Consider the following 23,496-nt stretch of genomic DNA (forward strand, 5'->3'; position numbering starts at 1 on the left):
TTACTAAGGTGAAGCAGCAGTCCAAAGACAACTGGTTCGCAATACATTCATGGTTCAAACTTAACAACGATCAAATGAGCTGCTTGATTTGTAAAATGTACGGAAAGTGATGCAGCTCAAAGAGATGACCACTAGAGAGGGAGAGAAAGAGAAAACAGACTACAGCAATGTCGACTGTAGTTCAGAGAATCCAGAGGAGAGCTACAAAATGCAACCTGAGGTAAAAGCAGGACAAGGTAGTAGTAAGGGCAGTTAAGGCCCTCCCCTCAAAAAAAGAAAAAGAAAAAAAAAGTGTTTACGTGCAGTGTTTTCAATGGGACACACAGGACAAACAAACTGTCCAGGGTCAACATTAAGGAGCTGTTATTCTAGTCTTATGCAACACAGAAACAGCTGACCCCACCAAACTAGAATGACAACATTTAGGTGAGTTATTAGGAAGAAATACTGCTGTCAATGCCAACGTGACAAGCTTTCAGGCTGTAAAAAGTGTTTGTAATTCTATCATTTTTAACACTAAATACTCCTTTTTTCCCCCCACATAAAAAAAAGAAAATAAAAGGGTCAGTGGGGAAACACATTATCTAGCATTTTCTATGACATTAAAGGGAAATTTTGGTTTATTTCAACCCGTCTCCTATCGTCCTAAATTTGTTTCAAGTCACTAGTGACATAGAAATAATAGTTAGCATGTTAGCCGTTAGCCTAGATGCAGCCGTAGCGTCAGACCTGTTAAAACTTAATTGAACGGGCATCCTTTCAAGTGCAAAGTTAGTCCACTAAACAAGCTTTTTCTCCACAAAGACCGCCTCATATTGTTAGGATAAATGTCAGAGAACATCTAGAATTCAGAGTTTACAGTAACACCAATTATGTTCTGCCTCGTTAGTTCACAGCATGGAGCTTTTAACTTGGCAACAACTGCAGCCAGCCCAAACATGATTGATCAATATCACACGGACTACAAACAGCCTAGCACAGGGAACCAGGGCTCTTCCGCTCTTCTTCCAGAGACAAGATCTCCGGGGTTTGCCTACAGACTCTACATTCACTGAATGTAGAGTCTGTATATAGAGACTAAGGCAACACAGATTCATTTGTTGTATTTGTTACCATACCACCCCTTAAAAGCAAAATTGCTTATAAAACCCATACACTGAAGGACCCCAGTACATTTGAATGCAAACCAATACAACGATCCTGTAATAAATACTCCCTGTGATGGTCATTTTTTAGAAATTCAGAATTATTTTGTAGTCTTTCTAATATTTTGGTCTTTTATATGTGTAACTGGAAATGAAGTGTTGCAAACCCATCTCAATATAATGCAGTTTCATCCAACACCAAGTAGCCAACAGCCTCAAATGTGTTACTAAATTATTTACAATGTATTGCAGTATATTGCAGCGATATCGTACTGTATTACAGCATATCAGAGTTTCTATTTTTCTGGTTATTTTGTGTGGACTACCATTGTATCAGTGTGTCTGCTGCAGTCTGAAATACATGTGTCAACTACAAAGAGCCTTTTGTTAAGATTGAAATGTGACAGATACTGCTGGGGGTCAAGGTGGTAATTAAACGCAAATTCCTTGTTCTGTTTAAACACTGCAGTCAGTAGACTGCTTTAGTTGTTGACAAAGTGTAGAAGGATGCTGACAGTGAATGACTTCCACGGAAATGTGTTGTGCTACTCTGAATCAATGCCTCCTGGGGACACAGAAGAAGCAGCCTGTATGAAGTGTAACAGCATTTACCAGAAACACAGGCAGGAGCAGTACAGATGGCTGGGGGCACCAGGCAGACAGACAGACACATGTACGACATTAACAGCCGGCACTATAGACGTCTTCCACAAGGACAAAGTCAAAAAAAAGTAGCCACAATATAAGCCTGGTCCAGCTGGCCTCCAGTGCTACATAGAGCAAAGTCTCATCATATACATGCACAAATACCACCAGATGGTCCTCAACAGCTTATTAAAATCAGCAACAAGCACTCAGAGCGACAGTCACTGACATTACAGCACGGCAATGATGACAAGTGTAAACACTCTTCTGGGAACACAGAGACAGATGCAATAAATGAGGGAGCATGAACAATGCCTCCTGTAGGATTCAGACATCTGTAGAGCAGGTATACATCTACAGAGACGATACTCCCAAATAACACCTTGGCTTTCCAATTTGTCAGACTTCGTTATCTGATGTTTGTCTGTATCTGTCTTTCATGCACAGATAATCTATTTGTGAAAAATACTGAGGTGCAAGACAATCCCACATTGCCTGTGATGACAAGGGAGACGGGTTTAAGCCGATATCTAGACACATCATAGTGGGAAAAGCACAAGCATATTCAATAACATTAATGATAACTGCATTCCACTTAGGATAAGCCATGGTATTGTGCATGCTAGCTCACTTAATTAGCTTACTAAGACACTTAATGGAACTGAGCCATCGCCAATGTTATCAATTTCACCTGTGCTTTTCCTACTAATACAAGTCAAAATGTCTACTGTGAAAAAGGTCCATCGCCTAACATGCTAAATTCATCAAGAGCATGTGTTACTACGATGATAAACTCTTAATGATGGCAGGTTCGCTTGAAAAATACACACTTTGAGAGGCCTGCTTTCAAGAAATCCCTTCCATTCTCTCTTTGCTCCTCAGAAACCATTATAATGACATGCAAAAGGTTTTCATTAATGTTAAGCTACGTCGATTACTGTCTAAATCCTAATGAAAACACAGTCATGTACGGAGTTAAACCTCACTGAAACCCAAAACAGACGATCACAGACTGGTGTTTCCCCTTGGATTTCTTCCAGCAGCAGTGCAGAAGTGCATGAGTTTTATTTTGCCCCACTGGGCGCTATTTAACGTCTTCACTGATGTGAAAACAGCTCGTAAAGTTGTAGATGTCAAATATAATAAAACGCTTCCCATACTCTAAAATGTAAACTATTAGAAAACAACAGAATATATTGCAGCCTCTACAGAGGAGTTCAGTGTAGTGTGTGTGTGGCGAGTAAATAGAAGGACAGTGTGTTTGCACTCGAGACAGGCAGGTGAGCTGGACGTCAGGTTAGAAGTAAACCGTCAATGTAACACTTTGTCAAAACCACCAAACCAGTGCAGCTACTTTAGCAGCATGTAGAGAAATTTTCTTGCATGTTTTTGTATCTGATCGTCTTTGAAACTACTTAGAATGGATATTGGCCAATAATGATCAGTGGCTGATTAATCGGAGCACCCTTATGGCAGTGTTCAAGTTATAATCCTTGCTTGTCCCTGACTCTGGCTGCTAAAGAAGAAATAGCATGATAAAGGTGTAGGGGGGACTTTCACATAGTGGCAGTACTAAACATTGAGCAGCGGCGCAGCTAAATACATACACAGGAAACACTGTAGACAGAGTAAGAGGCAGCAGGCAGTATGACTGTAGATTACACTGTTTTGGTAGTGATTATAAATTGAGTCACCTCCGCATGATGTACACACCCTATTCTATTTTCTCCTGTCAGATCTAGTTATTGAATTTTGCCAAGGCATAGCCTCTTGCATAGCCTCACAAACTGTAAGTGCATCATATTGCAATGTCATGTAAGGACAGGCTACAGCAGGCATGAATGCCATTTAGAGCCTTTCACACAATTGCTGGAGCCAAAAAACTTTTCACCTATACATTAAGTTAATAACTTATTCTATTGTCTTCTGTCAGATCTAGTTATTGCAGTATGTCAAGTCAACCCCTTGCATAGCCTAACAACCTGTACGTGCATCATGTTCCAGTGTTATGTAAGGACAGTCTCCTGCAGGCATGTCATTTAGGCACCCAAACAGTCCCCGGGAGCAACAGGCCTCTTCTTTTGGGATAATCTTAAGAGCTAAAAACTTCTTTGGTACATTTTGTTTCAAGAAACATTAGGGATTATGCTAAATTATTACAATGCGGTGGTTTGGTTTGTGATGTTAAGGTCTTTTGCACCTATGTGAACAAGGTTGAAGTAATGGCTTCTCTTTGGACGGCTGTTGAAATAATATTGGAAAAAGGAACCTGCTGAGTCTGTTTTTTCTAGTTCCCTTTACATTTTAGTATGTGACCCTCATTCAGTTATTACCAACTAAAGTGAAGTTAAAATTTTGATTTTTCTTTTTCTTTTCTCCGATGATAGTCTGTTATTACAACAAAAATGACATATGCTGGTACAAATAGGGCTATAATTAATACTAGGGCTGATTATTTTCATTAACAATTAATTAGTATTTTCTATTAAATAATTGTCCAATCCATAAAATGTCAGCAATTTTCTGTAAATGCTAGACAAAAACCAGGAATGACACCTTTTGGTCAATTAATGTTAATTTAACCTGTGAACTTCAAACCCCAATACATTAAAGCTATCCAGAAAGCGCAGCCTCAGGAGTCAACACTTTTGGGTTCATGAACTTTGCAGTGAAGTCAGGAACATTCTTCAAAGTCAATATTTCAAAAGCACTCATCACATTCAAGTTAAAAAACAGAGGTTTTCAGACCAACCGGTTCTGGGCACTCCATGAGAGGAACTGTCCACTGGGGAGCTTCCCCGAGAACTTTATACCTTAAGGGGCTTTTTAATGTTTGCAATCGCACTGTCAGTATGAACACTGTGGTTTACTGTAAGCTGGCCAGTGGTTGATATAGCACTATCACTTTCAACTTCACTGTCGGCCCATTTGTCTGTTTTCTTCTATTCTTTTTCATTTTGAGCTGTTGTTTTTGTTTTGTGTCATCTGATGTTTCCACAGCTAACAGGCAGCTGCTGCTGCACTGGCTGTGTATGACCAATCACCATCCACTTATATCGAGAGCAGTCACTGTACAATTATGTCAGTCATGGTTCCTCTTCTGCTGGGAGTAACTACTCTGAAAAGGAAGCTAAAAAAAAACCCTCAAAACAGCATTTTAAGAGCTATGATTGTTCCTAGTTCTTAAAGTTCAGACACAACAACTAGTGGGGTTCTTTTAAGTATGACATTCCTCCAGTCTGACAAACACTGATTTAAAATCACCACATATATGTTTAGATCCCCAATTCCATCAACATTAGAATACTCTGAAACATGTATTGCAGGTTTGTAAACATCATGAACATCATTTTGCTTTCAATTAACCTTGAGTAATATCTGATTTTTATGTCAAAAGTAACTTTAACAAGGTTTTGAATGATATTCAACCAGCCTATACAATAGATTAGTAAACCACTCTTATGGGCTTTCTGTCCTGATGAAAGAGCAATGTTGGCATGTGAGACTAATCAAGTCTGCAGAAGCCCCCAACAGAGGTCAATCAAGAGGTCCACTTCCTGTTGCTGCATGTCCTACATCGCTCCCAGCTCTGGAATAACAGTTGACCTTTGACCTGGACATACATCACTGCAGACTGCTGTGGAATGTTTTCTGGGGAGGAAGTGGCTCTGGTTACTGGGGTGGGGGATGCACATCTCACACCAGGAAATCTGGTGCTGCATGCAGCTTCACTGTGACTGTCCTACCTGGAAGGGGTGAAAAACATAATAGCAAGATGTCTGCATCCCCCATGAAAGTAAACTATTAATCATTCATGTATGGGAGTGGGGGGTGGGGGGCAATTTCAGGCAAAAATGTAGGCCTGCAGATTCCACTCGAGGCCCTCACTAAGTGTCAGAATGATGGCCTGTGTTTTGCCTGAAAGCAAAGGAATAAATAATTAATGGCACCAGTGACAGGGCCAAGAACACCACTCCCTGCTTATTCACGCTTTCATAAAACCACCATCAAACCTTCTACTGGGAACAAGTCCACTCTAATGCTACCTTATCTGCCATTACACACCAATTTATTGATTCCATTGATGTTCTTATTCTTCTTATCCTAAAGTACACCAATGAGGTGAATGGATAAGGACCTCTAAGGACAAAGATGGAGGCGGTCTGTATGGTGACAGAAGTGACAACTGATCACCATTTGGAATTTGAGCAGTTGAGGAAATATAAACCGACATTGTGCAGAGTTGGTGCAATATTTGTTGTGCATCATTGGGACATCAATTATCTGAGTGTTTAAGCACATAGCAGACCATACAAAAGTGTGATCAGAACCTACAATGAGGGCACACGGTTTCCATATAACAGGACTGCCAAGGTAAAAGGTGGTGTTTCCCTGGAATCCATTTCAACTCGGGAGTTGATAATTCCAACTCAGTACTCCCGACTTCTGATCTAAATGCATCTGCTCAGGAAAACATGGACACCCGCAGCAAACTGATGTTTGTACGGCAAGTTTCCGAGCTTCACAAGCATCTACAGAGGACCTACATCGATTACCACAGCACCATTAGCAAAGAGAAACAGTGTATAAAACAAGTCAACTGTCTCGCTCATCTTTGCATTTAAATAACAAACAGCTGAAACTGTGTTAACAGCTGCTGAATGCAACCAACAGCACAAAGCTGCAAAACTTGTTTGCACCCATTTTCAATGTTACAGCACATTCCACAACACAAACACTACATTAAAAAGCTACATAAAGTAAAAAAAAAAAATATATATATACAGGTAATTGTGCTGGTTCACTGTGTGTCACCACACTACTCTGATGTCAGATGTGTTTAGATGAATCTTGCCATAGTTTCTGACTTGAATGACTGTTGCATTGCAATTTTCCATGTCTGGGGTTATTTTTTTCTGAGTTCCAAGTACAATGGAAAACAGCATTTTGCTTTGCAGTGGCATTGTCAGCCTGTAGTCTTCCAACATGCGTATAAAGAAAACAAAAGGTGCAGGTGAATAAAATAATGAGAAACTAACCAAATGAGTAAAATCATTGCCAGGCTCTACAGTCAGTCAGAGCGCTGTCTATCACAGACTCAGCCTCTGTTGCTTATTCAGCCATTAATGTATCAACTGCATTGGGGAAGCCAAAAATCATGGGCAATGGTCAGCCACAGACCCTCAACTACAACCCAACGGAATCTTAAGGCCGACTGTAAACTCAATGTGTCAAGGCATGTTATGCTCTCCAATAACGCTGGTGTGCTTCCAAGAGTTTTCAGTATTTCATCCAATTTTGTCCTTCGGTTTTGTGAATATTGACAGGCTGAGCAAGAGCAGCGACTTTAAATGTATTATTTGATGTGTTTTATAACCAAATTAAGAGACAGCATTTGTCAAACAAGTAATTCATCATTAATGTGTCTAATTATCTGTTAAGAAAAGGTTAAGCAAACCTAATTGAGCATGTCCCACTGCAATTTCTTGCTTACTCCATTCAAAATCAATTAAGCATTTTAACATTAAGTACTATCAGCAATTATAATTCAATCCAAACACTCACAGCCACATAAAAAAGCGCTGTGCACAACTATACAGATATCATAGACACACTCAGCATACTAATAAATTCCCCACATTTCTCATAATTGTACAGTGTGGGTTGTGTGGGTACTGCCGAAGGAATTATACACTAATAATATTCCAAGGCACATTAATTATTCTACCTCTATTCACCTTGTATTGAGTGCGATTGGTCTGTTGCTACCCTGTTTGAGTACCTCTGAAACTTGGCTTCAAGAAAAACTAATGTTGCCAAGGTTTCTATAGCAACACTCCCTTTCTTGGCCAGTGTACTGTATTTTTATTCTCGATGGTTCCAGATCCTACTTTTGGATGCTTACCAATTCAATAGTAACCATGACCTGTGCGACTTGAGTGTGTTTATAGACAAACAGGAGAGAAGTGCAACTCGGGTCTACCAGTTACAGCGCGCAGAGAAATCTGGGCAGCTTTGTTTACAGCTGTCTTGTGGGTATTTAAAGATGCAGTTGGTAACTTTTATAAAGATAGATCTTTGTCATAATTTGTGAGACAGTCACAACATCCACACAGGAGCACATGAGACAAATAGTCTGTAAGAAAAAGAAAAAATCAGGTTTCACCTCCTCCTCCTCCTCCCCCTAATGGCTTTTGCAAGACTCAACCATGGCTCAAAACAACCAGTCAGAACTTAAGACGCTCTAAACACAACTGTCAATCATGTCAATCACTGCTTGTGAACTGTGGTCAGACTGTCAAACCAGACAGTGCAGATCATCTATAATAATAAATATATTCACTTCAAATGTTTTCAGAAACATATTTTAGTGAACTGTTTAGCAGGGTCCGAAATTAACATCCGCCAAGCACCAAATGCAAGTGGCAAGTAAATCTCCAAGGGTTACCCGCCACACTGGTGGGTAAATGTTTGGACCAAAATAGTCTCTATCACATTTTAGTGTCATTTAGGGGCACACTGCTCCGCTGCTGTCAGTGTCGGAGTTTCACATACACACATACACTACAAAAGTGTTTATGTGTGTTTTAACAGTGCCGCAAGCTGACCGTCTCAAGCGCTGTAAGTTTTGCAGCACTGTTTGCAGCAGGACATCAGCTGATATGCTAAAATATCACTTGCCGCCGTTCTGCTGCTAGCTGCTGTTAGGCTAATGGGTAGCTGAGGGTTATGAGTTGCTCCCATACTTATGATGGTAATAAAATAATAACATGGAGGCTCTGTAGTCTGAACCAGGACTGCAAACTATTGCCTCCCACATCGTCAATGACAGCGCATTAGGGCTTCATTTCTTCTGTTCTTACCTTTCATAATTAAAGCCCTAGACATATACATTGTATCACTGCTTACCAGATGGAACGTATTCACATACTGAGGCTGTTCCGATGATTTTTTTTTTTTTTTTAAATTTTGCTCTGACCACTACTTTAAGTTTGTATTCAACATAATACCTTATTGTCTCGGTGAAATGTACTTAAACATTTGTATATGTGACACAAAAAGGCAACTTATTTTTTTGGCCAGTAAAAAAAATATACTTGGCTGGTGGATTTTTTTTTCATTGTTTAGTCCTCTTGGCAGGTGAGTCAAAAGTTAATTTCAGACACTGCTGTTTAGCCACAAAAAGAGTTTTGAGTTTGCTCCGGCCATTGCTCACTGTATCCATCATGGCGACGGGGTCACATACTTCCTCGTTTTACAGCTTAAAAGTACTCTTAATTATGTTTCTGAAAACATTTGAGGCAAGAAAAAGGTGATACAGTAACAGTCTGCATTCATGTGTGATCAGTGCTGTGTTTGACAGTTTGACTGCAGTTCATGAAGTGACTGACATGATTAACAGCTGCATTAGAGACTGATTGGTTGTTATTGAACACGTGGTAAAGCCATTAATAGAGTAGGCAGAGCAATGTGGTTTTTTTCACAGATTATCTTTCTCATTTACCACTGTGTGGATGTAGTGACAGTATCAGCAATTGTGACAAAACATTTCTATAGAAGACACCAACTACAGCTTAAAACCAGAAACAACTAACTTTAAAAAGAATCATTGATTCCAACCATTTATCGTGAAGTCAGAAACTTAAACAGGTTTCCCTAGTATTGATTACAGGCTTACTTCATGAGTCAGTGCAAGAGCGCACGTAGTGACTCAAGTAGACTAAGCATGAGTCAGGCACATCATAAACAGGAAAAGGGAAGAATCATGCCAGTCCATTCAGGTTTAACTTCCAGCTGGCTAGGATGAGCAAGCCAAACTCTACCCGGAATCAGGAGACATTTCTACAACTGCCACACACACAACCCCCTTCTTCCTCTGAACCCCCCCTTCCCCCACACCCCCCTCTCTCCCCAGGAGGTAGGTTCGTTGCTTCTGACTGAAATCTGGATAACAATACTATTCTCAATACAGCAAACATAAACTGGACTGTTGTTCTGGGCCATATAAAACTTGAGATCGCATACTGGTAACCACATGATAGTCCCAAGAACCATCACACAAGCCTGTCTTTGATTTAACCCTTTTCTCAGTTTTTAAACAATATATTACAATTGTTAATATTTTGTATGTTTGTAAAAAAATTCAGTGACTCTGGTAAATGTCTGAAAACTTTGTAGGAGAGTCTACCTCACCAGATAACATTACCTTTTCACAGAGACTGAATGTGCAATTTTTTCCAGAAGGGCGTCCAGTTTTTGGAAATCCAGCAAATCGTTTGACTTGGCATGCATCTTGTAATCCATTTATGAATTCCACTAAACAGAAACAGAAACCAAAAACCAAAAAAGGGCAAGACGAATTACACAGAAGTTTGTTTTCTCTTTTTCTCTCATCCAAAACACAGGAGAGATTTGTTCTTCAGGCACCAGTATGTAATCCAACAGAACACGGTGAGTAATCCTTAGTGTCTTCCAAGCGGAGTTTGAGGGTGGCTGCTCCACAAAAAAGGCCCCAGCCTGGAAACAGTGGGTCCAGCCAGGGAAGGAAAGGCTGTGGAAGCCTACAGCCGGCAGGCTGTTAGCTGTGTGAACCGGTCCTCTCTCTACCCCATCCCCCTCTCAGCAGTACAACGGCCCAGTTGCCACAGGCTCTTCGCTCCATTGTGTCCTCTCCAGGGCCTCCCCAACTTAAACTGACACAAGCCGAAAGCAAGACGGAGAGGGGAAGGCGAGAGAGGGGAGAGAGGGCTCCGATAAGATCCAGGAGGAGCACTTATTTCCTCTGGCTCGCTCTCTCACCCTCTCTCTAGCACAGGCAGACCAGCATGCAGTTACTCAACAGTAAAAATGGCTCTGCTGCTTCCTCATTCAGCGGAGCCTCAGCCCACACACCCCTCCCTCCCGCCCTCGCTCCTACACGCTTGCTCATTCCACCCCTCCCCTCTTTCCCCATCAATAGATTGAGGTCCTTGCTCTCTCCTCTCTCTCTTACACCTTTAACACCCCACCCCCTTCCTGTCTTTTTCTCTGTCCATTTCATCATGCCCCACCCCCACTCACTCTCTTCCCTCAGAGTGATCTTGTATATGCCTCCCCCACCAATTTAAGGACTCCCTTATCTGCACTCTGTCCTGTCCTCATACACCTCATATTGTGGCAGGGCTACTTCAATCAAAAATACAAGTCTTTTGATAAACTGTTGAGGAGAATGTTGTGGCTGAGATTGAGCCACATCAATAATACAAACTCTGCAGACCCAAAAACACTCTAAATCACATTTAATTCAAGCAGCGAGGTTTTGATCAGTATTAACAAAATGACCACTTGTCCAACAAACAAATTCAATTTGGTCCAATTTCCGTGAAATTAAAAAAATAAAAAGACAAGTGCGTTTGTGTGGCCATTTGACCCCTAAGGCCCCTTAAGTCTCTGTTAATAGAGACCAGAAGTCATCACTAATAGTAAGAACCAGAGTGACAGCTCAATCATATGAACAGGTCCACCACGGGTTAGATGCTTATTGGCAGGTCCGCGTTATTTACGCCTGGTGTATGAAATATCTGTAACCTCACCATGCATTTTATTAACACATTTGGTCTTGGATCCCATCGCTCCCTGTGTTCAGGTGCTTTTTCACTCCCAGCAGTTCTTGTACCCATATAACTCAAGTTAAGGCCCTGACACACCAAGCCGAAGGTTGGCCGTTGGTCACTGTTAGTGAGCATGTGTGTCCTGTATTGTTGGCCCTAATTGGCTCTTGTTGGCATCGTAGATGGCAGAGCCTGGCAGTGAGTGAAATTACACTGACTGGCAGTTCAGCTCAGTGCACAAGAAAAGAAACAGAAGTGAGGAAAGTAAACAAACCACCGTGTAGATTTATTTACACTCACGCAGGTGCAGGACGTACCTACTATTTGGCCATTATCTGTAGTCTTTGCGGTGTGTTCGGGTGCAACTTTTTGGGAGAAACACAGGTGATATGAAATGATGTAACGGACGGATATTGACACCCCTAGTTCTATGATGTCGGTTTGGTGTATCTGGGCCTTTACATCCAGTAAATACTATAACTGACTGCAGAATTTACCAGTGAAAACACTGGATGTTTTTGCAACCACAGCATAAAGGATTGTGCCGTTTATCACAAACGCAGTTGTACCTGCTGTCTTACATTCAACACGTAGCTCACTCACCAGAGCAGCTCCAGTCTGTGTTCATCTTTCCCGTCTGTGACAGCCATCAGTGTTGATAGGCAATTATTCATGACATGTAACAACTCAGCTGTGGACAGGACATTGAGCGGAGCTGCTGTGGCCAAAGTAGCACATTTTTCAATTAGTTAATTTTTTCAGCTATTGAGGGTACGACCAAATCATGTGCTGGCACAAACAACTGAGGGAGAAGGTAGCATCAGTGCTACTAGTGGAGAAGTTAGTCTGGAGCTCTGCCACATGGAAATATTAAACTGCCTGTAGATTAAACTAATTAGTATTTGCACAATCCCACAATAAACGTGCATGAAAGCAGACGCTGCACACTGAGCACCTCAAGACTGCAGGTAAACTCACATCATTAACCTGAATTCAGGACACAACATAGGGCAGCGTTAACAGTCAAGCTGGGGCCGTAAAGGAAAACTGAAGTGAGCATGTTAGAGTGTGACAGAAAGAGTGCAAACGCATGGGACCACCCACCGTGCCTTCCTGTGGCAGAGCAGCCTTAAGTTATGATGTTCATGACAGCGTGGTGACCACACTGTGATGTGACTATGAAACCACTTGGCTCAGTGAGATCTTATCAAAAGATAGGACTAAAAATTAGGTTCTTAGTAAGCCAAGTAAATACCAAGTAACAATTTTTATACCACAATTACCAAAATACAGAAGTGCTAGTAAATGCAACCTTATAATAAATGCCTGTAAACGGGACCAAAAGCAGCAGGGATCTCTCTGTGCGACGGCTGTAGAATCAGGGATAAGAATAGCTGCCGGGCAAGAATCACAATTGAAGATGCAATCTCAAGAGACAGATGTGACATATAGAGACTCTGTTTACTCTGCACCAATCATCCAACCTGCCTGACAATGCTGCCTCTTAAACCTGCTGTAGTAACACCAGACTTTTAACCTCCTGTTCACTACCCACCAAGACAGAACATGAGCAAATCCTAGGGCAAGTGAGAGGCAACAGTTTGATGGTGAAGGGATATCCCTGACGTTTCACATCTTTATGTAACTACCTAAGCCATAAAATATTGCCTTATATGTACCTTATATGTAGACGCAAATTGACTGCTGACCTCTCACCTCACAATCAATCTTGAGTCTCATCTGCATGCAAACAGGCACACACCCAGTTTCAAAATCAGTCAATTGTCAAAAACCCCAAGAGACCTGGCGGGTAATGAGCCACTCTGTGCAATATATATAGACACTCAGGTGACTGGTGAGTGCAATGCAATGCACAATGTCAGTTTTCCCAAATGAAACAAGCAGTGGCTCATCTGTGCTGCAACCAGACACTGACGGTGTCCTCGCAGACCCACTTCCCTGTCCACATGCCATATGCACCATTCTCAAAGACAATACAGCAGCTGCCAGAGTGACAAAGCTCCAACCTACAGCAATTCAGAGGAGGCCAAACCGATGGCCCTGTCACTGGAGGGGTGTGGGGGGAGATCGTATTCAGACACACGGAAGGAGGAAGGGAGGGATGATAGCGAGAGGAAGGGGGAAAGGGGAAGGAGAGGGTTGCCTTTAGACTGGGGGTTGGGTCAGACGGAGAAGCAGCAGTGCGCGCAGAGATGAGACTCTGCGAGAAAGTCTGAGGCACTTCCATTAATCATCAGAGCACCGGAGAAGCTGAAATCTACAGGGACCAGGAGTGGAGAAACAGGGAACAGGCAATTTGCCAACTTGCCATGGTGTTGCATGGACTTGTATTCAGTTATGCATTGAGAAAAACAATAGGAAAAAGACGGGTGGTGAAAGAGGTACTTGGTAGTAATAACAACTAAAGCCTTTTAGTCATTAGAGAATTAACTGAATCGAACAGATAATGTCTCTGCACTTATAAAATCTTGCTTTTTACACCCACAAAACCTGTAATTATTAAACAATCTGGCAATCTCTTTATGCCAACAAAACAGAAAACAGATATATATATTGTCTAGACTGACGCTACAGTCTAGATCTTGGATGAGGGAATATGTTATGCCAATTTAAGAGGCACTCCAGTGATTTTACGCATGAAATACAGTTTGCTCATTTTGTGGAGTACTACTCAGCCTGTGAAATCAGCTGTATCATATCTGGGGGAGCTGTCTAAGTTTGAAAAAACAACCATGATAATATCATCACAATCGTCAGACTTAATCTTTTTAAACAGAAAGCCTGTGTTTGAATGGAAGTGGCCATTTAGGAGGTAGAGGAGTCTAATGAAAGAAAGCTTGACCCGCAGCAGACACTAAAAGTCGGGATATCTGTTCCTCTGCTGCTTCAATTTTGCCCATTAATTTTTAAAGAGCTTCTTATGAGTCCTCCAGCTTTATGGAAAGGCAACACTGTACTAGTTCACTGGAGTACCCATTTAGACCTCTCTACACTTAGTAACCTCTGCATTTTAGAAGGGATTAAGAATTTTAGTTTCAAAGCACATCTGGGGCTTCTCCCTGCATAGTTACCTTTCAACTTTTTTCTGTCAACCATGTAGACAAAGACCTCTGACAAAGCTACTCAACTTTTTAGTGATGTTGTTCTGTGCCCAAGTATCACCTACGTGACGAGTTTAAGTTGTTGCTACAGTATACAAACAAACATACATACATACATACAAAAGCGCGCCAACTGCAAGATCCCAAGCCGATACAAAGGAATAAACCTTTGCATTATGCCTTGTAATTGTATTTTTGAGACAACGACAAAAACAACCCTCTCGCCTGCCTTCCTACTTTTTTACCCATGGCCGTGCGGTTCAGAGGATCGATGACACAGTGTTTACGCAAATCAAATGAACTGGATTTTGGGGTCAAGTGTACTCGCATCTGGGCCAAGGTTCCTGATGTGAAAGCCTCTTTAAATATTAGTATTTAAATAGACCTCACAGTGGCTACAATCAATATCTAAATGTAATAAAATGACAATGTGAAAGGCGTCACTCAGACCAATGAACCCACAGAGAATTATCACCCCAAACTACCAACGGATTTCAGAGCGTTATAGCTTGTACCAACTCATTCAAGCTTTACTGTACTGATTCACTCTTTTCAGTGAAAAGGCTCCAAATACGCACTGTGCACTTTCTGCTAGGCACCAAAGCAGAAAGACACAGTTAGCAAATAGCTGGTGAACATGGCAGAGCATTGAGCAACAAAAGTGCCAGATATTTCCCTCAGGAGTTGGGAGAGACCAAAAACAGAGCTTAGTGAAAGTGAATATTTTGATTACATTCACCAGATGGAAATTTCAGTCCCGGTTCCAGACTTGGGGGACTTCAAGGTATTACCCACAAGACACGCTGTCTCATGCCATACACCCTGGCACCGCTGTTCACAGTGGCAGTTAAGATGCAGTCAGATCTTGACATAATAAAATGGAAACTGCGAGTATATGGCTTTAATATAATATATGTAATGTTTCAAGCACTCTGACAACTCTTGAGAATTTTAATTATAAGACCACAAAATTGCTGCTTTTGGAAAGTTAAAGTTGCAATAAATAACTGCTTTCCATAACATAGCGCATTACTTCTGAAATGGGTGACTAACTCTTAGTAAGGGACATTTTTTTGACATGTTTGTGAGCTCTGATTTATGTAGGGTATGACTAAATTGTGTCAATGTCCACTCCAAATAAAGCACAAAGAAGTACTGTTAAAATTAAAAACAAATTCAACAGATAATTTTATCGAAAGCCTCCCACTTCCCCAAAAATCCCTATGCCCATTATTCACATCAGATGCCACGGGATGTAGCACTGAATTTGTTCTAACCAACATGGATTATACTGAGCTTTGCTTTGTAAATTTGCTGCCATTGGACAGCAATATTATGGGATAGTGAACTGACCTTTGAAAATGACATGGGTCAGGAGTAAACTCTTGCTTTTAAAGTGACTATTAGGAAAGAGTCTGTAAATGTGATGAAAAACAGGAATCAGGGACTGGTGTTAGATTGGCTGATTTAACAACATTAAAGCCTAAAATAATATGGGCTTAAAAGCAAACCATCACTAAACATTTTAGAAATGAAATACAAAATGTATAAGCTGGAAAAGAAATATTACTTATTAGTCATCACAAAACAATAAAAAGATAGTCAATACTGTCTGTTACATCCCAGTATGCCACTATACAACAAAGACGCACTGTTTTAAACGCGGCCAGAGAGCAACCAAAAATTCCTCGCTCTGTAATAATGCTTTCTCAGTCGCAGCAGTAACATGATGGTAAACCTCATGACACACTCTTGTCAATGATTCAAAAGTGATAAATGAAGCACATACACTCACACACACACACACACACACACACACACACACACACACACACACACACACACACAATAATAGATTTTGTTTGCTCGCTCATTTGTTCCCTGACCACACACTCCTTTTTTATTCAGAGGTCATTCACAACTAGGCCAAGGATGGTGTTACCATGGCAACTAAACCAGAGAGAACAGAGCCAAAAAAAGGAATTTAAAAAAAATAAGGCGAAGGAAAAAAAAAAAAAAAACAGGGGCGAGAAAAGTATGTTCTTTAGTGTAGAACATGATAACCAAAATCTCAGCCAGAAATAAATCAGATCTGAGTCTGTAGAATGAGAAGCACACACATGCACGTTTTCTTGGCTGGTAAATGGAAAACCAAACATCATTATACTGGTAGGGCTGGATAATATGTCAATATTATACTGATGCTGTAATATAAGACTAGGTGTCGTCTTAGGGTTTGGAATATCGTAATATCGTAAGTGTTGCCCTTTCATTGTGTTAAAGGCTGCATTACACTAAAGTGATGCAATTCTCTGAACTTAAGAGACTCATCTAGCTGTTATTATTTGCCTTCAAGTCATTATATCAACATTACTATTGATTATCAAAAATCGCATTGTGTAAATACAACGTGAAAGCACCAATAGTCAATGCTACAATATTGTCGCTAAATCAATAAAGACATTTAGTCAAAATATAGTGATATTTGATTTTCTCTATACCGCCTTACACATTGAGTTCTTCTGAGTTATGTTATTAAAATCTCAGCTCTGTAAACCCTAACACTACCAGGTATCTCCAAGCACTTTGACCCAGCCTTTGTTTAAAACTACATCAATTCCAGCTAGCAGAATTAATTTCCAGTCATGTTAATAATAGCTCTGCCCTCTGAGACTGTTTGATTTACTGCTTTCCTGGTAAATGTGTGCCCTTTGACCCAATTTGTCCTCTATTTACACACAGCGTTGACAGAGATAACACTTCTAATACCTAATCAGTGGCAAGTTAATCACAAAACTGACCTTTGGCTTTGATTCACTCTCAATACATAGTTACAAGTCTGCATAATAGACAGACAAAAGACAAAAAGTACATGGGTCTATGTGCACCTTTAGGCAAGGAAGAATATCCTAGCAGGCACGTGACTTCAGGTGGGCTAATATCTGCAATTAGAGCTTCCAACTACTATAGCGATAATCAAGCATTACAAATCACAAAGCACAGTTCATAGCTGTTGAATTGAGGATTCATCCTACAAGGAAAACAGCAGGGACAGGATGCTAAGTAACGGGCCTCTGCTTTAGTTATCTGTTTGAACACAGCAGTTGGTTGGATGCCACTGCTTTATGTCTGTATAATACCCCACCGTACTCGTGTCATATAGACACCATAGCTCTAAACGCATCTGTGTGAAATACGATTTCATTGCCAGATGTGGTGTATAAGACGATAAATTGCAAAGTAATGACTGCTGGCGAGCGACCATCGTCGAGGAGCCAAGATCCCAACGTTAGGCCACAGGGCATAGATTATTGCCTGGGTTTCGTAATGGACGTCAGTGCTATGCACAGCAGAGCTAAAAGCGCACAAAGATACACACTTATTGTCTCCAAGATCGTGGCAGCAAGCTCTGGAAAATGAACATTACAGTCCTATTTTGTGTTATCTGCCCCACTGACTGCATTCTCATCAAATAGCCTCAGTCTGAGTGTGCGCCATCATCACCGTGACGGCGTCACCGTCTCCCACAACACAAGACGAGTCGACGAGCAAACTAGCAATAGATGCCCAACACGGTGGTCGTCGCAGCATTTGTCGGGCTATTTGCAGCGTAATTGTGGCCAACAGTGGGTGAGACAGGCAAGGGATGTCAGATAGACACACAATGTAGATGCCGTTATTGTGTCTTTTGATAGACAACTGCCAACTAGCTTTAGCTAGGAAGCTAGTTAGCCAGAACAGGCCGCCGTGCAAGTGAACGGTCTCAGTGGGCGCCGGGCATCAGCGCTACCTCTGAAGCCTTTACACCGCTGTTACCGTGTCTCTCTCTTTCTACTCGCTCGCTTTACTGAGACAACATGAGTGGCAGAATAATGTTTGAAACAACGGCGTTTACCTGGGTTTATCAGGTTGCCAGGGCGCGCGGGATCTTTCTCTCCGAGGATCCTGAACACCTCTCGTTGTCGGTGACGTCACGCGTAGGTCTTTCGTTGAGGACGTAAAAGCGAGTGTCACGGACTGCAACCAGAGACCCCTGATGGAGTATCTGTGCTGCAACTCCAGAGGCAGCTGAGGGGAGATATTATAAACTCTTGTGCTGGAGATCTACCTCTTCATTTTGAAGATTGTGTGGGAAATATTTATACTGGTGGAACCAATATATTAAAGGAGAACTACTCTGAAAAATATTAGAAACACAGTAAGTTATGTTACTGTCCCTTCTTCCTTATTTAATGATATGCAGTAGGAGAAAGCATGGTTAATTTGTAGTAAATACTGCATAAATCACAAGCTTAAAAAGTGTGTTTCAAGATATTTCATAGAATTTATCCGATAAAGCTGTTGTTAGAAAGATTCAAGCTGAATATGGATTTAAGTGCGATTTTCTGTGAACTGGAAAAAGAGTATTTCTCATTTATTTTTTCACTGTATATACACTATAATGTTTAGAATTAATGTTGCCAACTTTATAAAAAATAAACTTAAGATCCATGTTGAAATACACGTTTGCTGTAATGCTGTATTTTAGTCGAGATAAAATTGGAAACATGTTGTGTATCATACAACTCTTTATTTTATTTTATTTTTTTATTATTATTTATTCATTCATTTATTATTTATTATTATTTTTGGAAGTGTTCAGAAACCAAACCGACTTTCTTGCTCTTTATTGATAAATTTCAACCAGCACTATGATATCTAATGTTAAGAACAAAAAAGCGATTAAAACCTTTGAGTTATTAAATGATTATATTATGTTGCATACAAAAAATCTGGCAATATAAAATTAAATGTCTGTAAATCTTTTATTTATTTATTTTTTTGTTAATTTTGCCTTATTTTGTGTTTTATTTTTTGGTTGTCTATGTATCTGTTTGTACTTCTGTAAATGAATGTGTGCACAATAAAGAAATTGGGGAAAATGAGAGGAGAAATTATATCTGTGCACCAGGATAATTGGAAAGAAAAAGTATTAGACACGAAATGTAGAGACAAAGCCAAAACTGAAAATGTGGGTGAAAGTAAAATGATAATACTACTACTACTACTACTACTACTACTACTACTACTACTAATAATAATAATAATAATAATAAATGAATAAAATGTGCAGTTGTTCTCAAAAGTATCAGTGCCCAATAGACCCATATAAGACCCTATGTCTTCACTGTTCTATTTTTGATTAGGTTTGATATGATTGAACTTCCAAAGGTGGGTGAGAGTAAAAAGAAAATCAAGTCAGACAGATGTTTCCAAAAATTTAGCTCTTAGTAGTTGGAAGATACACTATAATAGGTTTGCTAAAATCACTATATTTAATTTAATAGTATATTTGAAAAATATGTAAATATGGTTACCATCAACTCACTTACCAGACTGGCATGCTCGTAGGTTTGTTAATATTTTATTACATTTGTGGTCAGTGGAATGGGATCAGTTAACATCCACTGTCATTCCAGGGTAATGAATGATATTGCAAATCTTACCTCACATGCACAGGCTGTCTGGACCAAATCAGTGGTTCGCAGCGCCCCCCAGTGGACAACCATTGTTAAGACAGTGCCTTTATTAAACCGAAGGTTAGCAGCGATACAAAATTAAGCGTCGGCTATTTAAATCTTCAATTTTATTGTTATAGGCGACAAAAAAGTATAGAAATAATATTCCAAACGTGTATTTATTTTGTTTGTTTTTTAAAAAATATTAATTTCCGACAACTCATGCGCATGCGTTGTTGCTTCCAAGCAACCGGACATTCTAGAAACCCGGAAGTAGCGTGAAGGTCTTTGACGATGGTTGGAGTTTAGATAACGTTTCGCAGTTGTGGGACCAGTATCGATGTGAAAATGGGTGTTAAAATAGAAGTGTTTCGAGTAAGTAAAATATATTTTAATATGTCGTCCGTGGCTGTTTAATATGTAATGCTGCTAAGGTTTAAATTCGAAAAAATGGGCCTATGTTTCGTGTGTCAATCTAGCTAGTCGTTAACGTGAAGCCAAGTGAGGCCAAGTGATGTAAGTTTCCACTGTCACTCACTGCCTCGTCTGTTTTTGTTTTGAGCAGATGATGCTATATCTGTCCTTTCCCGTGACCATGTTCTGGATCTCAAATCAGGCAGAGTATTTTGAAGAGTACATAGTAAAGAGAAAGGTAAGTGTTACTGTTTTTGTTTTTGATTATATTTATTAGTCTACTCAATGAGGCTTGGTACTCTTCTTGTGATAACTAATTTATATTTCTCTCTTCAACTGTGGCGTCTTTTATGGTACCCAGAGGGAGATCTTCCCCCCTGACGAGCAACTGCATGTGAGTATAATGCACCAAGCTTACGTGTTTATATCGTCCATGGTACTGCCCATAACAAAAATAAAATCAGAAAATTGAATAAAATTAAATGTGACTGTACAGGCGGTGCTCACTACCACAAACGCTTGTTGTTCATTTTTTATTCACATTTATTTATTTGTGGTTTGATTTTTCTGATCATGTATTCATCGTTCAGTTTATTGCCCCTACTTTGTAATACACACTGTGTTCTTGCTGAATCATTCTGAAACACAAGGATATATTGCACAATAAAACTACATAGCAGTTATCAGAGTACTATCTTGTAATACCACTTTTTTTTTTTTTTTGCATTTTAATGTGTCAGATCACACTGACCATATTCACACACACTTTCCATAATTTAGTGCCAAATTCCCAAGTTATTGTTGATCTGAGAGTGATGTATCTGTGTCTGAATGGTTCCTTAGCTGTCAGAAGTACTGCTTCACAGCACAATATTATAATACTGATAATAATGCGTTTTATTTGTAGGCACCTTTCAAAGGTACACTCAAGGACACCTTACAAGACACAGTAAAAAAAAAACAAAAAAAAAAAACAAGCAGCAATGTATCCAGAGATCATAAAATCAAAAAAATCAAAAAGTCCGTAAAAAATGACGAGACAAAAAAATTGTAGTTCTAAATAGTATAATGTTATGTTAATTATTGTTTTTTATTTGTTTACAGAGGAAAGAGTTGGAGGACTTCAAAGAACGAATGCGTCTTCGTAAGGAGCAGCGGATGTTAAAGCAGATTTCTGTGGAATCTGAGAACTGAGGATTATGTGTCTGAAGCAGTGCGTAAAGTCCCGGCGATGAAGGATTATTTGGCAGAGTCCTTTGGGCAAAAGAAAACTGGCCAGACTGAAATCTCTAAGAAGTTAATGCATCTCAAAGATGTCTTTTTTTCTAGGGATTCATTGTGCCTAATATGCTTGTTAAATTTACACGTGTGGGTTTTTTCCACACAAGACTTTTCAAATGTCAGCCGTGTGTGTGTTTGAACGCTTGATCAGTTGAGTTGCTGTGTTATCACTGTCGTAAAACAAATATTTGAGTTGTAAATCCAGTCGGATCTGTTGTGAATTTCATGATTTATTTTGTGAGATGATGCCGTACCTATGAAATATATTCACCCTCATGGATTTTTTCCCTGTTAAGTTTTTACATTGTAATAGATTGGATGTAATAAGGCATTTTTTACACTCATCGAAAGAAAGATCTTAAAACCACAGTGTGAAACAAATCTCCATAAACTGATTTGAATTAAACCGAACATAAAACACAAAGTAACTGATTGCATAAATATTCAGCCCTTTCAAAATAATATTTATCAGAGGGGCATGTGGCAGCAATTACTGCCTTTACCCTACGATACAAAATCTGGGTAGTTTTAGTCTCATGTTCTGGGCTGTCTTTTGGGAAATACATTTTTCCTTAAGTCACAGTCCACTCACAGACCTCTGCATTTTCTTCTGTGACTGATTTGTATTTCCGTGCATTTATTGTAAATGACAGGCAGTTGGCTGCAGCAGCTATGTGATACTTTGACATTAAATTATTTTTTTCTGTTTATCACTCGTAAAAGCGGAGTGGCATTCCCTGTGTTTGTTTTAAAAAGTTTAGGAGGTGGGGGGAATCAGCACTTGGCTCTGATTATGTGTATACTTGTTAATATGCCATTGTAAAGCTATTTTTCATTGAAGTCACTGCTGGTTATGTTTCACCTATTGTAACAGAAGCAGTGATTCACCCATTGGATGTGTTTGTGGTTAGATATGAAGGTGTATCTGCATCCTATGTCCGTCCCTTTTTAACCCCACGTTAAAGGCATCACCTTGTGACCAGAGGATTGCTGGTTTGACCAGCAGCCAATGTTTTGAGTATGAACAGGATAAGAATGACTAACTTTGGCAGAGACATTGACTATTTAAATGAAGTGTGACTGGAATGTACTTCCTGGTACAAGGCACAACAATGGAGTTCTCAAGTAGGTAATTCAGTAACTCAAAATGTCTCAACCTTTGGAATGAAGTGAAATACTGATCATGTTTTTCCATATTTTATTTTATTTAGTCTTTATTCTTACCAGGAATATTCCCATTGAGATTAAAAATCTATTTTACAAGGGTGTCCTGGCCTAGACAGCAACATAAAGAGTTTCACATTAAAGAACAAACGACAGACTTGAAGGTCCAGTGTGTAAGATTTTAGGCAGGGGTGTCAAACTCATTTTAGTTCAGGGGCCACATGCAGCCCATTTTGATCTGCAGTGGGCCGGACCAGTAAAACCATTACATAATAACCTATAAATAACAACACCTTTAAATTTTTTCCTTTTTTTTAAGTGTAAAGAAGTTCCATTTGAGAACGGTCATCCGTTTATAAAACAGATGACTATCAGACCACGATAGCCTCAGAAAAATATGTGCAAATTCAACAGTATGTCTAGATTTTTCCACATTCAGTCAGTCTACTACTCACTGTCATTACATGTACATTTAAAAAAAAAAAAAAAAAATTAAATAGAAGTTTTATCAGTGCCTCAGCAGCAGGGATCCACCAGAATAGTTTTAAGATAGAAGTCTGATACAGATTATTTTATACTGAAGCTGTTCAATGTTCAATATCTTTAGATATGATCACAGTAAGTACTCATTGTTATT

The 23,496-nt window shown here is 39.8% G+C and overlaps 2 protein-coding genes across 5 annotated transcripts in view; one reads left to right on the forward strand and one right to left on the reverse strand.

Annotated features, from left to right (window-relative positions):
- The window catches only part of brd4 (bromodomain containing 4), a 43,711-nt gene extending 25,028 nt beyond the window's left edge, over positions 1–18,683 (reverse strand). For 2 of the 4 annotated variants that reach the window (XM_050068814.1, XM_050068815.1), the window contains exon 1: positions 9,997–10,656. In XM_050068814.1, coding sequence (XP_049924771.1) covers positions 9,997–10,094 — 98 coding nt within the window. In that variant the 5' untranslated portion in view covers positions 10,095–10,656. Of the gene's footprint in view, positions 1–9,996; positions 10,657–18,397 lie in introns of those variants that run through there. The other 2 variants (XM_050068816.1, XM_050068813.1) reach the window with 2 other exon arrangements.
- Positions 18,684–20,220: 1,537 nt separating this feature from the next.
- Positions 20,221–22,417, forward strand: LOC126405251 (protein PET100 homolog, mitochondrial). The gene is made up of 4 exons (XM_050068900.1): positions 20,221–20,375; positions 20,566–20,652; positions 20,776–20,808; positions 21,519–22,417. Exons 1-4 carry the CDS (start codon positions 20,349–20,351, stop codon positions 21,606–21,608), a joined length of 237 nt encoding a protein of 78 aa, XP_049924857.1. The 5' UTR covers positions 20,221–20,348; the 3' UTR covers positions 21,609–22,417.
- Positions 22,418–23,496: the final 1,079 nt, after the last annotated feature.

Source organism: Epinephelus moara, chromosome 18 (genome assembly GCF_006386435.1).
Source record: "Epinephelus moara isolate mb chromosome 18, YSFRI_EMoa_1.0, whole genome shotgun sequence".
NCBI classification, from domain to species: Eukaryota; Metazoa; Chordata; class Actinopteri; order Perciformes; family Serranidae; genus Epinephelus; species Epinephelus moara.

What these genes read in the sequence shown, in the direction of transcription:
- LOC126405251 (XM_050068900.1), top strand. Translation starts at nt 20,349, where the DNA reads ATGGGTGTTAAAATAGAAGTGTTTCGA. An exon ending in AGTACATAGTAAAGAGAAAG is followed by an intron (nt 20,653 to 20,775) that starts GTAAGTGTTACT and finishes TATGGTACCCAG; the next exon opens with AGGGAGATCTTCCCCCCTGA. An exon ending in CCCCTGACGAGCAACTGCAT is followed by an intron (nt 20,809 to 21,518) that starts GTGAGTATAATG and finishes ATTTGTTTACAG; the next exon opens with AGGAAAGAGTTGGAGGACTT.